Consider the following 11,897-nt stretch of genomic DNA (forward strand, 5'->3'; position numbering starts at 1 on the left):
AAAAAAAACCCCTGAGTAATAATGTTAGTCACATGAACTTTTTAGGTTCCCAGTGCATATAAATGTTTACACTATATCCACAAGAGGCAATGTATGACCTTGAGTATGTCCCATCTGAATTTACAAATTGTCTCAAGGACAAACTGGATGCACTGAACTAATAAACTGAAGACTAGACAAGTTGTGGGATGACATGAAGGGCATTACACATGAAGAAAGTACAATTTTATTAAAAACACAAGAAACAATCAAATTAGATGTCAAAACAGACTCTAAAATTTGATACTGAATGTAGAGAAGCTGAAGTGAAGAAAGAAATTCTAAATTAAGATTCTGAAGGGTTCCTAAAAAAGTAAAAATAAAGTATAAAAATTAAATGCACAAAGATATGGAGTTAGGAAGTCAAAAGAAAAGAACATGCTCAACATTTTTCAGGCTGAAAGAATTGAAGAAAAACCATCAAACCTCAAGTTGTAATGTTAAAGATTCTATGGCTGAAATATTGACTAGTAGAAGAAGCATCAAAAGAAGATGGAAAGGACACAGGGAGCCGCCGTATCAAAAAGAACTGGCTGGGGAGCTCTGGTGGCAATCTGGAGCTATGCTGCAATCCTGAAGGCACACAGTTCAAGTCCACCAGTTGCTCTATATCCAATGAAGCACATGGGGGGGGGGGGCAGAAAGAACTAGTGAACTTACAACTATTTCAGAGCGAACATAATAGTACTAAATGGAGAAATTCAAGATACACTGAAAGCACCGACTGAAACAACTACAGGAATTAATAGGAAATCAATTGAGATGTTTCAACAAACAGATGCAGTGCTGGAAGAACTCACTCATCTCTGCCAAGAAATCTGGAAGATAGCTAACTGGCCAACTGACTTCAAAGATATCTACATTAAAAAAAAATAAATAAAAAAGATACCTAAATTTGGCCCCTTGCAAAAAAAAAAAAAAAGGTGATCCAACTAAACACGAAAAGCATCCAACAATATTACTAATATCACATGCAAGTAAAATCTTGAAGATATTGAGAAAATAACTGACAAAAAATTTCCAGAAACTCAAGCTAGATTCAGATGAATATATGGAACACCAGATCCATCTGGTGGTGCCAGAAGGATCCTGGTGGAAAACAGAATACTAGAAAGATGTTTACCTGTGTTTTATTGACTGTACAAAGGTTATTTGAATCTTTGAATCATTGAAATTTATGGATACCAATGGAAAGAGTGAAAATTCTAGAATGTAATTTGTACAATAACCAAGAGGCAATTATTTGAACAGACAAAGCAATATTGCTCGGTTTAAAATCAGAAAGCTGGGCTTCCAACTTGTATCTTTTCACCACACTGTTTCAAATACTCAAGATGTTGGGCTATGTGAAGAATCTGTCTCGACAGACTCATTTTAACTTGTGATATGTAACTTGCAAGATTGGAGGAAGACTTACCAACAACCTGTCATATGCAAAACCTTGCTTGCTGGAAAGAAAAAGATAACAGAAATCCTCACACCTGAACTAATAAGCAACATAATAATAAATAGCAAAAACACTAAAGTTGTCAAGATTTTCATTTTACTTGGATCCATGATTAACACTCAAAGAACCAGCAGTCAAAAAACCAAGCAACATACTGTATCACATAAATTTTGTGTACCTTTTTCGAGTGTTAAAAAGCAAAGATACCACTTGAAGACTTAGGTGGCTTGACCCAAATCATGGTTTATTCAATTACTTCAGGTACATGCAAAAGCTGGACAATGAGTAAGACAGATCAAAGAAAAACGAATGAATTGTGGTGTTATAACATGGTCTACCAGAAAAATAAACTAATCTGTTCTGCATGAATACAGCCACAAAACTCCTCAGCAGTACAGATGGAGAGACTGTATCTCATGTACTTTGGATTTATTACCTGAAGGTACCAGTCCCTGGAGGACATCATGTTTGGTAGAAGGTCAGGGATAAAAAGACTGACCCTCAGCAACATGGACTAGCACAATGGCTAAAAGTTATAATAATGGGTTTCAAACATTGCAATGATTGTTATGATGGGACAGGACTGAGCAGTGATTCATTCTGTTGCATACAGGATTGCTACGAACTGGAAATGGACAAAGAGCATTTAATATTAATAGTAATAAATTCAGATATTATAGCCACAATTACCAAAAAACAGAACCTATTTTTTTGAGTCAGTGAGTTACCGCCTACATCAAATGATTCCCTAATGCACAAGAGTGATTATGCTGTATATAAAAAGTCCTCAAGAATCATATCAAGAAATGTCTGAATTTGGAAATTTAGTAACAACATCTGAGCCTGCCTCTTCCAAGGCAATTTTAAAGTACAATTCAACTGCTGACAATATCTCGGCTCTGGCCCTGTCCAGATGGGAAAGAATACATTTCCAAATTAAGGAAAAATGGGACATTATGGAAAATCATGATATCTAATTCTCCTTTTCCTCATCTGTAAGACTATCTTTTGATAATGACATCAAAGACTTTAAATAATAGTCCTTTAAATATTCGTTTCTGTAATTGGAATACTTTAGTGTATTATTTCAGTTCATCAACACGATAGAGAATTGTTCCTTTTAATGCTAGAAAAGATCCTGCCTCCCTTAATATACAGATCTGAAATAACTATGGGGCTCTGGTTATTTAGGTTTGCTGAATGCTGGAAGCAACGAAGTTGGTTTTGCAGTCTGTTTTTTTCTTGATTAATAGTTTTAGTGAAAAAAAAAAAATAGTTTTAGTGAGTCCACTTTATGTTGTTTCTGCTAGTCATGTTCATGACATTCATTCCAACAATGTAAAAATGCCTGATACCAAGTTCCCGTATCTTTATACTCATTACTTCCTTTTAATCAACAAATAAAAATAAATAAATACATAGAGTTACCAGTTCTTTTCTTTTTTTTTAACTGTGATTTGGGTGGAAGTTTATGGATGAAACTATTACTCAATTCAATCCGTCACACATATTTTGTTTTCTGACACTGACTGCACCACCTAACAGCATTCTTTGCATTTCTCCTCTATGTTTATCATTGTTATCTGGCCTTTTTTATTCCTTCTAACATTCTGAGCTTTCCTGACTAATTAGAACTAATGTCCTAATGTATGTAAACCTCCTTGTCATTACTGTTCACTTTATATGCCTGTCTGTTATTTGGCTAAAAGTTGAGCACAGGACTAGAGGAGCAACATCATTAGGGGAAAAAAACGAGTCAAGTTGAATTTCTGGATTTCCAAAAATAATTAAAAAAAAAAAATCTGTACTTGTATTAACATTTAATTTGGCTTTTTATTTTAGGAAAATATTTTTGCTATTATAAGAAGTCTCCACATGAAAATGCAGAAAAAGATTTCAAATTTCATAGTCTCCAGACTTTCTGGAGTCATGGTGGCTGGGTGAATCCCTGAAATTACTGTTCAGAGATAACCTTTAAGCATTAAGCCAAAAATATTCTGAGTCTATAGCACCTGGGCACCCATTAAACCTGGAACTAAACTTACTTGCAAAATACTGGTAAGCCTGGTGATCATCTTTCAGCCCAGCAGTAGAGAGGTCCATAAAGGAACAACGCCTGTGAGATATGCTCCTCAGGATAATTATATACAAGATCAAAGAAGCAACATTTGCTAGTAAACAAAGTTCAGAAGGAGGGAAGGGACATGTAAGGCAAATGGAAATGGAGAAATTGAGAAGGAAGAACAAAGAGTATTGTTTAATACTGAGGGGAATGTAATAAATGTTGACTGGGAAATTTATTTCCTATGTAAACTTTCAACCAAACCACAAGTCTTAAAACCAACAATTTTAGATGCCATCAAGTGGACTAAAACTCATAGTGATCAATATAAGAACAATATATCTGACCCATGCTCTATCATTCTCACAATCTCTGCCACACTCAAGTCCATTGTGGTAGTCACCAATAACAGTTTAATTTAATTAGTACAGAATGTCTCCTTGAGTACAGCACTCTTTCAAGATCTATTTACAGAGGATAGCAAGTTGAAAGATCATGAAATTCAGGAGGCAGTAAGTTTATGTTTACAGAGGAGGAATAAGTCAAATGAGGAGGATGAAACAAGTCTTGAGGAGGATGAGAAAGGTTGTGCAGTTCAGAGAATACAATCAATGTCACCTAACTGTACATGCACAAACTGCTGAACTGCTGTATTTTGCTGTGAATAGGCACAACAACAAAATAAACAGATGGTCTGGAAGGCACTATGATGAGGGAGAGAATGCAATAACAAGAAGACAAATACTGCATAACCTCATTTACCTTTGTAAATACTTAGGGGGGGAAAAACTGATCAGTGGTTACCAGGGGCAGGAGAGAGGGGAGAATAAGGGTTTAACAGTGATAGAGAAATATCTCACTGATTCAGGGTAGGGTTGTACTTGTAGGTAGGAACTGTAACTGCTATAAAAAAGTCAACACCTCTAAAAAGCTGAATTGCCAAAAGTTGTGTGACACAAATGTACAAACAATAAAAGAGTAGCTGTTGAGGCTGTTTATGTGAAATTAAGTACCTCACAGTATTTGGTTCCTCAGTTTGGAGGTTTAGAGTCATGGTATCATAAGGCATACCCATTAATTGGCCTAAATACTTTGTCTAATACTTATGTTGTACTTCCTAGTTTGTTGTGTAGGGCCTGCAGTCTTAAAAGTCACAATCGGTCTTTATTCACTTAGAGTGACAGAGAAAGGAGAGTCAAGAATAGGAAGAAGATATGAAATGTGTGGCTATTTCCTCTATAAACAATTGTCTCTTGCCATGAGACTAAAGAACTGGATGGTACTCAGCTACCATTACTAAATATTTTTATCAAAATTCCACAGAAGAATACTGACTAAAAGGGGAAATTCAGAACAAAATTTCAGAATAGAATTGAGATTTCCTGGAATCATGGAGGCTGGATGAATCTCTGCAATTATTGCCCTGAGATAATCTTTAAAACATAGCCTAAAAGCATCCCTTGAAGTCTCCTTAGAACCAAGTAACAGTTAGCTTAACTACTGAAAATGTCCACCATGAACATTATGCTCTTTTAAGACCTATCGGTATGTGATGAAATGCAAAGGGAAAGATCAGACAGAAAATTTGGAGGGCAGGATAATGAGGAACTAGGCAGAAAAGAAAGGTGAGAACGACCACACAACTTGGAGAATGTAATTAATGGGGCTGTGGTGGTGTAGTCCAAAGGGAGTTGTATTGCAAATCCAAAAGCCACAACAGAAGAAAAAGATGAGCATCTCCTCCTACATGATTTACAGCCTTGGAATTCCATAGAGGGTCAGCGAGAAAGCACTTCTGATGTGATGGCAAAGAATGAGAAAAGGTACATGGACAAAGTATTACAGTGGTACAGGTTTGACTGTGCAAACTCTCAATAAGAACAACAAAATAAAACTGAAAGAAGAAAGTTAAGTCTTGCCACCACCCCTACTGTTTCAACCTTTGTTACAGGGAGGTGGTAATACTATATTTGACACCTGTGACTGAGATATCCAATAGCATTTGAGGAAAGGAGATCTTTATCACAAAGAGAGCTCAACTGAGTAAAGGACAATAACAAACAATTTAATAGCAAATCACTTTAAACATGTTTGATCCAAAGACCAAAAAAATATGGAAACTATTTTTGGTAGGGGCCACAGAAGTGATTTGGGCTCACAGTGACCCCCTGAACTTGGCTGTAATCTTTATAGAAGCAGATTGCCAAGTCTTTTTCCTACAGAGAAGCTGGGTGGGCTCAAACTGCCAATGTTACAGTTAGCAGTCAAAGGTTTAACGATTGCACCACCCGGATTCCTAAAGAGTCATGATTAGCTATTTAAAGAAATCCATTTCTACAAGACCACCATCATAGGAAGTAAAGTACTGCAGAGATCATGTACACAGCCCTCCTTGGTGCTTGTACACTCCTTACCTGACAGTCAAAGTCCTGGAAGTTTCGTGTACCATTCTGTCAACAGAAGGCAAAAAACACAATCAGTAGAGTCAGTGTGCCCATGTAGCTTCCCCAAAGGTGCAGCAAATTAAGTTCACAATGAAACCAGCAGATGTACAGCCTCTTGGTTGCCATAAAACAAAAACAATTATTTTTCAAAGGTTCTAAGGCAGATGGGGTACTAACATGCACTTAAAAAAAAACAACCAAAAAACACAAAAAACCCCAAACCAACCCTCAAACTCATTGTCATTCAGTTGGAAGTAACTCATAGCTGATCCTCTAGTAGGTTTTCTAAGGCTGTAAATCACAAGGGAGAGTGCCCATCTTTGTTCCAAGGAGCTGCTGGTGGATTTGAACTGCCAGAAAAGTGCAGTCTTCAGATTAGCAATGTAACTCCCTACGAACTACACTATCAAAGTACCCTAACATTCATTAGTAAAGGGGAATTCTTTAGAGGTAAAATTAAATTTTGATGGGTTCATTGTGAGGATAAAAGAAAGGAGCTTAGTTTCCTAACTTGTAAATTTTGCCTTCCTATCTGAAGCAAAGAGTAAGAGTTTGCAGGTAGAGGATTAAAACATTGCCAGAGTTTGAGAGGAGGGCACATAACAATCACAGAAAGTGCCTGGGAGGAAAGGCGTTGAAGTGGAATGAAGGGAAGCATGAGCACAGCATACTCAGAATCAGGAATTAGAGAAAGCATTAGAAAGGGAATAAACATATGGATGAATGTGAAATGGAAGACTGGAAATTTAACAAAGAGGGGGGGGAAAAGGAAACATCACTAAAGGAGGGAAGGAAAAACAAAACAGGATCCTCAATACACTGGCATACGGGGAGCTCTGGTGGCCTAGTAGCAAGACGCTACACTGTAATCCCAGAGGCACATGGTTCAAATCCACCAGATGCCCTGCTGTAGAAGGAGAGCCAATATCCTCCTGTACCAGTCAGATCCGATTTGACAGTACACACACACAAAATAGTAAAAAAACAAAACAAAACCAAACCCAAACAAAAAACACTGGCATATGTAGGTTGCATCCCATAAAATTTCTCAAGAGAATAAAAAGATGAATCCTTGAATTATTTCAAAAGTATATCAAAGTAAAAAAAAAAATCCAAGTGTGAAGTCTGTATGTTTCTAAAATGGGATTACAATATTGTAATGGAGACTAAAGTGTGCCTGATATAGTTCATGGTCTTTGCAATCATTTGCTATGCATCAGAGAGCTGGACAATAACTAGGGAGGATAGAAGGAGAATTGATGCCTTTAGCTGTGGTGTTGGAGAATATTGAAAATACCATGGACTGCTAAAAAAAAAAGAACAGGTTCGTCCTAGAGTGGGTTAAGCTAGGCTGCTCCTTGGAGGCAAGGATTCTGAAGTTTTGTCTGACATACTCTGGACATGTTGCAAGGAGAGACGAATCCCTGGAGGATATCATACTTGGGAGGGTGGAGAAGGAAAGGAAGACCCTCTATGAGGTGGATTGATTCAGTGACTAGGGTAGTCGGGGTAGGTGTGTCAGAGATGGTGAGATTGCCACAGAACAGAGCAGGGTTTAGGGCTGCTGTACACAGGGTCACTATGAGTCTCAGGCAACTTGATGGCACATCATAACAACAACAATGTTTAACTAAGGTAAAGAATAAAGAATCAATGAGAATGACTCAAGAGAGGTTTTTGCTGCATTTCAAATGCCAGAGTTTCAAGAGTATGACATAAGAGTATGAAAAGGAAAAAAAAAGAGTATGAAAAGGATAATATTTTTGTTATGTAACTTCAAGTCACCTGCGACTCATAGCGATCCTATGTACAAAAGTCCTAAATTCTGCTCTATCCTGTTCCAATCTTATTGTCTCTGATACACCTACCCCTTTTTACTCCAGTCACTGAGTCAATCCATCTCATTGAGGGGCTTCCTCTCTTGCGCTGTCCGTCCACCCTCCCAAGCATCATGTTGCTCTCCAAGGACTGGTCCCTCCTTGAACATGTCCAAAGTATGTCAGGTGAAGCTTCAAAATCCTTGCCTCCAAGGAACAGTCTGGTCTCAACCTATCCAGGATGAACCTGTTTGTTCTCCTAGCAGTCCATGGTATATTCAACACTCTTTTTCCAGCACCACAGCTCAAAGGCATCAATTCTCTTTCCAACCTCCCCAGTCATTATCCAGCTTTCTGATGCACAGCAAGTAACTGCAAAGACTATGGCCTGGATTAGGTGCATCTTAGTTTACAGACTGACATCATTGCTCTTAATTACTTTGGACAGGTCTCTTACAGTCGACTTTCCCAATGCAATTCATCTTTTAATTTCCTGGCTGTTGGTACTAATAGTGTTGACTATGGAGGCAAGCAAACTAAATCTGTTAACAATCTCAATCACTTCACTATCTATCACGATGCTGTCAATCAGCCCAGTGGTGAGAATCTCTGTTTTTTTTGATGTTGAGCTTCAATTCACATTTAAGGCTGCAGTCCTTAACCTTCTGCAGCAAGCAATTCAGGTCCTCCTCAGTTTCAGCAAGCAGAGAACAGGCTATCTTAATTTTTCTCTAAGTATAAGCAACTCCCTTGAAATAAAGGGAATTTCTTGGATTATTCGAAAGCTATTTTAGAATAATTTATGTATTCTGTTTCTAAAAGGCTTCCTGAAGCCTGGAGGGAATAAAAAAAAAATTTTTTCCCAATGACTGCACCTACAGAGATCTAAGAATCTGATGCCAAGTGAATACTAACCTCATGGCCCTTCCCTTCAAGACTCTTCTTAAGGTCTTCTTAGAAACAGTACTCAGCCCCTGGGCAGAGCTGCCTGTCCCTTGAGAGCCACCTGGCAGAGGAGAGCCGCCCAGCCCCTGGAGAGTGCTGCTTGGCCCCTGAGGGGTGCTGCCTGGGCCCTGGGGAGAGCCATCTGGCAGGGAAGAACTGCCTGGTGTGTATGAGGAACTTTATCTAAGCTACTTTCCTCCATCTCCTCCTCCAGTGCACCTGTAAGCAACAATTTCCAAAGCCCTTTTCTTTGTGACTCACAAGTTTGATCTTTCTAGGTTTGCTCCCTTTCCTGTAGGTAACCTGAATATTGAGTCTTGTTCTAGAACCTGAACCCTGAGCCCATTTTCAGAGACAAAAGGGAAATATAACTGCCAGCTAAAGAAGTGAAGGTGGATGGAGCCTCAAAGGTCAGCCAGCCGCTCTCACTAGACCCACCCATGCAAATACCTTGTAGTTCAGATGACAGAAAATGTCATGAAAATATCTTCTGACTAAACAAGAAGGCATGCAGCTTCAACTCAAGACCATCAGTAAAGCGTTAAAGTAGGCTCCCCTTCCCCTTCATCTCAATGTCCCTGTTGAGCATGAAGCAGCCAGTCTGTACCCCTATTCCCAAATGGGAAACCCACAAATAAAAAAGACAATCTCTTTGTTAAAAAAAAAATAAATAAATCATCATTGGGCAATGCCTACCATTACCCTGTCTTTTCTGTCCCACCAGATCATTCTCATCTCCTTTAACCACTCACTCCACCCACCAAATTGTGCAACCTTGTGATTTCATCCCTACCCATCCTCACCCTTCTGCTCCCAACTGTTAACCCCTTTGGATCCCCATATATGTTTTTTACAATGAAAACAAAAAGAAAAAAGAACCATATTGTACTGTCTATACTACTGACAAGGCAGAATAGTTATAGCACAGTCCTGTGTAGTACAAATATACAAATTAACAGACCTCTCCATGAAAGTAACAAATCATAGAACCAACTGAGACGATCTACAGTTGCATTTTAACATGTGCCAGTTTAACTAAAATTAAAAATCAAATTTCTAAATCACAACAATTAATTTTCAAGTGTTCAGTAAACAACTGGAACTCATAATAACTCAATGTACCCCAGAAAGAAATGCATCTGCATGATCCACACAATCACTGTTACACTGGCTTTCAACCACTGTGCAACTCATCTCACTGAAGGTCTTCCATTTCTTTGCTGACCTTCAACTTTACCAAACATGATGTTTTTCAACAGGTTCCTCCTGATAACATGTCCAAAGACTGTGAGATGAAGTTTCACCATCCTTCAACTCAGAATCATCCTAAATTCTGGCTGTTTTTCTTCTGAATAAACCACAATTTGAGTCAAGTTCATCTTACTTCTCACGTGACAGCTTTTACTTTTAGATGCTACAAAGAGGTCTTTTGTAAAGTATTTGTTTAATATGTATTGTTTGATTTCTAAAGAATAATGATATCAGTCTAGGGACTAACATGCACCTGAACCAGGCCATGGTTTTCATAATTACTTGCAATTAATACATTAGAGAGCTGGACTAAGGATGACAGAATAGATGCCGTTGTTATGGTCCTGGAGAAGAGTACTGAACATACCATGAACTGCCAGGGAAACAAACAAGTCTGTCTTAGAGAGAATAAAGCCACTTTACTCCTTGGAGACAAGATTTTGGAGCTCTGTCTCACATACTTTCGGCATGTGGCATCCTTGGAGAAGGATATCATGCTTGGAAAGGTGAAGGGACAGCGCAGGAGAGGAAGAGCCCAGATGACATGGATTGACACAGTAACTGTGGTAACAGGGGTAGGTGTGTTGGAGTCAGTGAGACCCGCTCATCATAGGGCAGGCTTCAGATATTGTACACAGGGTCACTATGAGTCACAGGTGACTCAATGGCATATAACAACAATAAATACTGATTGGTAAGTGAGGTAAAATGAAATCTTTGACAAGTTCAAGCTTTTCTCCATTTACTGTGATGTTTACTGGTTCAGCTGTGAGGACTTCTGTTTTCTTTATGTTGAGGTATAATCCATACTCATCAGCAAGTACTTTAAATCTTCATTTCCAGTAAGCAAGGTTATGTTATCTGCATATGGCAGGTTGTAAACGGAAGTCTCCCTCCAATCCTATAACCTATGCATCACATATTATAACAGATCTTCATGCAATCCTGATGTTACTCTTTTTCTATAGTCCAATGTCTCGATTATTTGCTCAATATTCAGAATGAAGAAATATAGTGAAAGGATATAGTCCTGAAAAACACCTCTCCTTATTGTAAGCCGCCACCTAAGATTCTACTGTTTCATTCAAACAACTTCCTTTTGCTCAATGTACAAATTCTACAAAAGCACAATTAAGTATTCTGGAATGTCTACTCTTTGCACTGTCAGTCATACTCTGCTATGACCTACACAGTCAAATGTCTTTGCATAATCAGTAAAACACAGGTAAATACCATTCTAGTATTGTCTATTTTCAGCCAAGATCAGCAGCCCTCTTGTTCTACATTCTCTTCCAAATCTGGCTTGGATTTCTGAGAGTTTTCTGCTGTTGTACGGCTGCAACTGTTCTTGAAATATCTACAAGATTTTACTTGCATTTGATATTTGTGCTGTCAGTGGATAATTTCCTTTTCTTTTGGATCTCTTTTCTTTACAATGGGCAGGATAATCTTTCTTTAGTTTTTTGGTCAGTCATGTAGCTTTCAAATTTTTTTGGTAGAGATGAGTAAACCTTATAGTACCCTCTCCAGGGACTTGTCCTTTTTAATAACATAAAGCCCAAAGTATGTGACCCAAAGTCTTGCAATCTGCTTATGAAAAAGTGAGCCTTTGTTCTGAATAGCTTCAAAGCATTTTGACCACAGAATACTGCAACTCAAGGCTTAGATTCTTTCAGCTTGAGAAGTGCCACGCATGTTTTCCCATTTGGTTTCTAACTGCAGGTCTTTGTACATTTTCTTAGAACACTTTATCTTCTTGAGCTGTCCTTTGCAATCTTCTGTTCAGCTCTCTTACTTCATTATTTCTTTCTTTCACTACTCTATGTTAAAAACAAGTTTCAGATTGTATTCCTCTATTCTAACATCTTTTTGGTAATTCTTTCCTGTCTTTA

At 38.1% G+C, this 11,897-nt stretch overlaps 1 protein-coding gene across 3 annotated transcripts in view; it reads right to left on the reverse strand.

Moving 5' to 3' along the window:
• NDRG3 (NDRG family member 3) overlaps positions 1–11,897 on the reverse strand; it is a 103,107-nt gene that overhangs the window by 51,911 nt on the left and 39,299 nt on the right. The window contains exon 3 of one of the 3 annotated variants that reach the window (XM_006881501.1): positions 5,963–5,998. The exons of the other annotated variants lie outside the window; for them this stretch is intronic. Coding sequence (XP_006881563.1) covers positions 5,963–5,998 — 36 coding nt within the window. The remainder of the gene's footprint in view (positions 1–5,962; positions 5,999–11,897) is intronic. 3 annotated transcript variants of the gene reach the window in all.

This window comes from Elephantulus edwardii, unplaced genomic scaffold (genome assembly GCF_000299155.1).
Source record: "Elephantulus edwardii isolate Elephantulus edwardi_28Jun2011 unplaced genomic scaffold, EleEdw1.0 scaffold00015, whole genome shotgun sequence".
Taxonomy (NCBI): domain Eukaryota; kingdom Metazoa; phylum Chordata; class Mammalia; order Macroscelidea; family Macroscelididae; genus Elephantulus; species Elephantulus edwardii.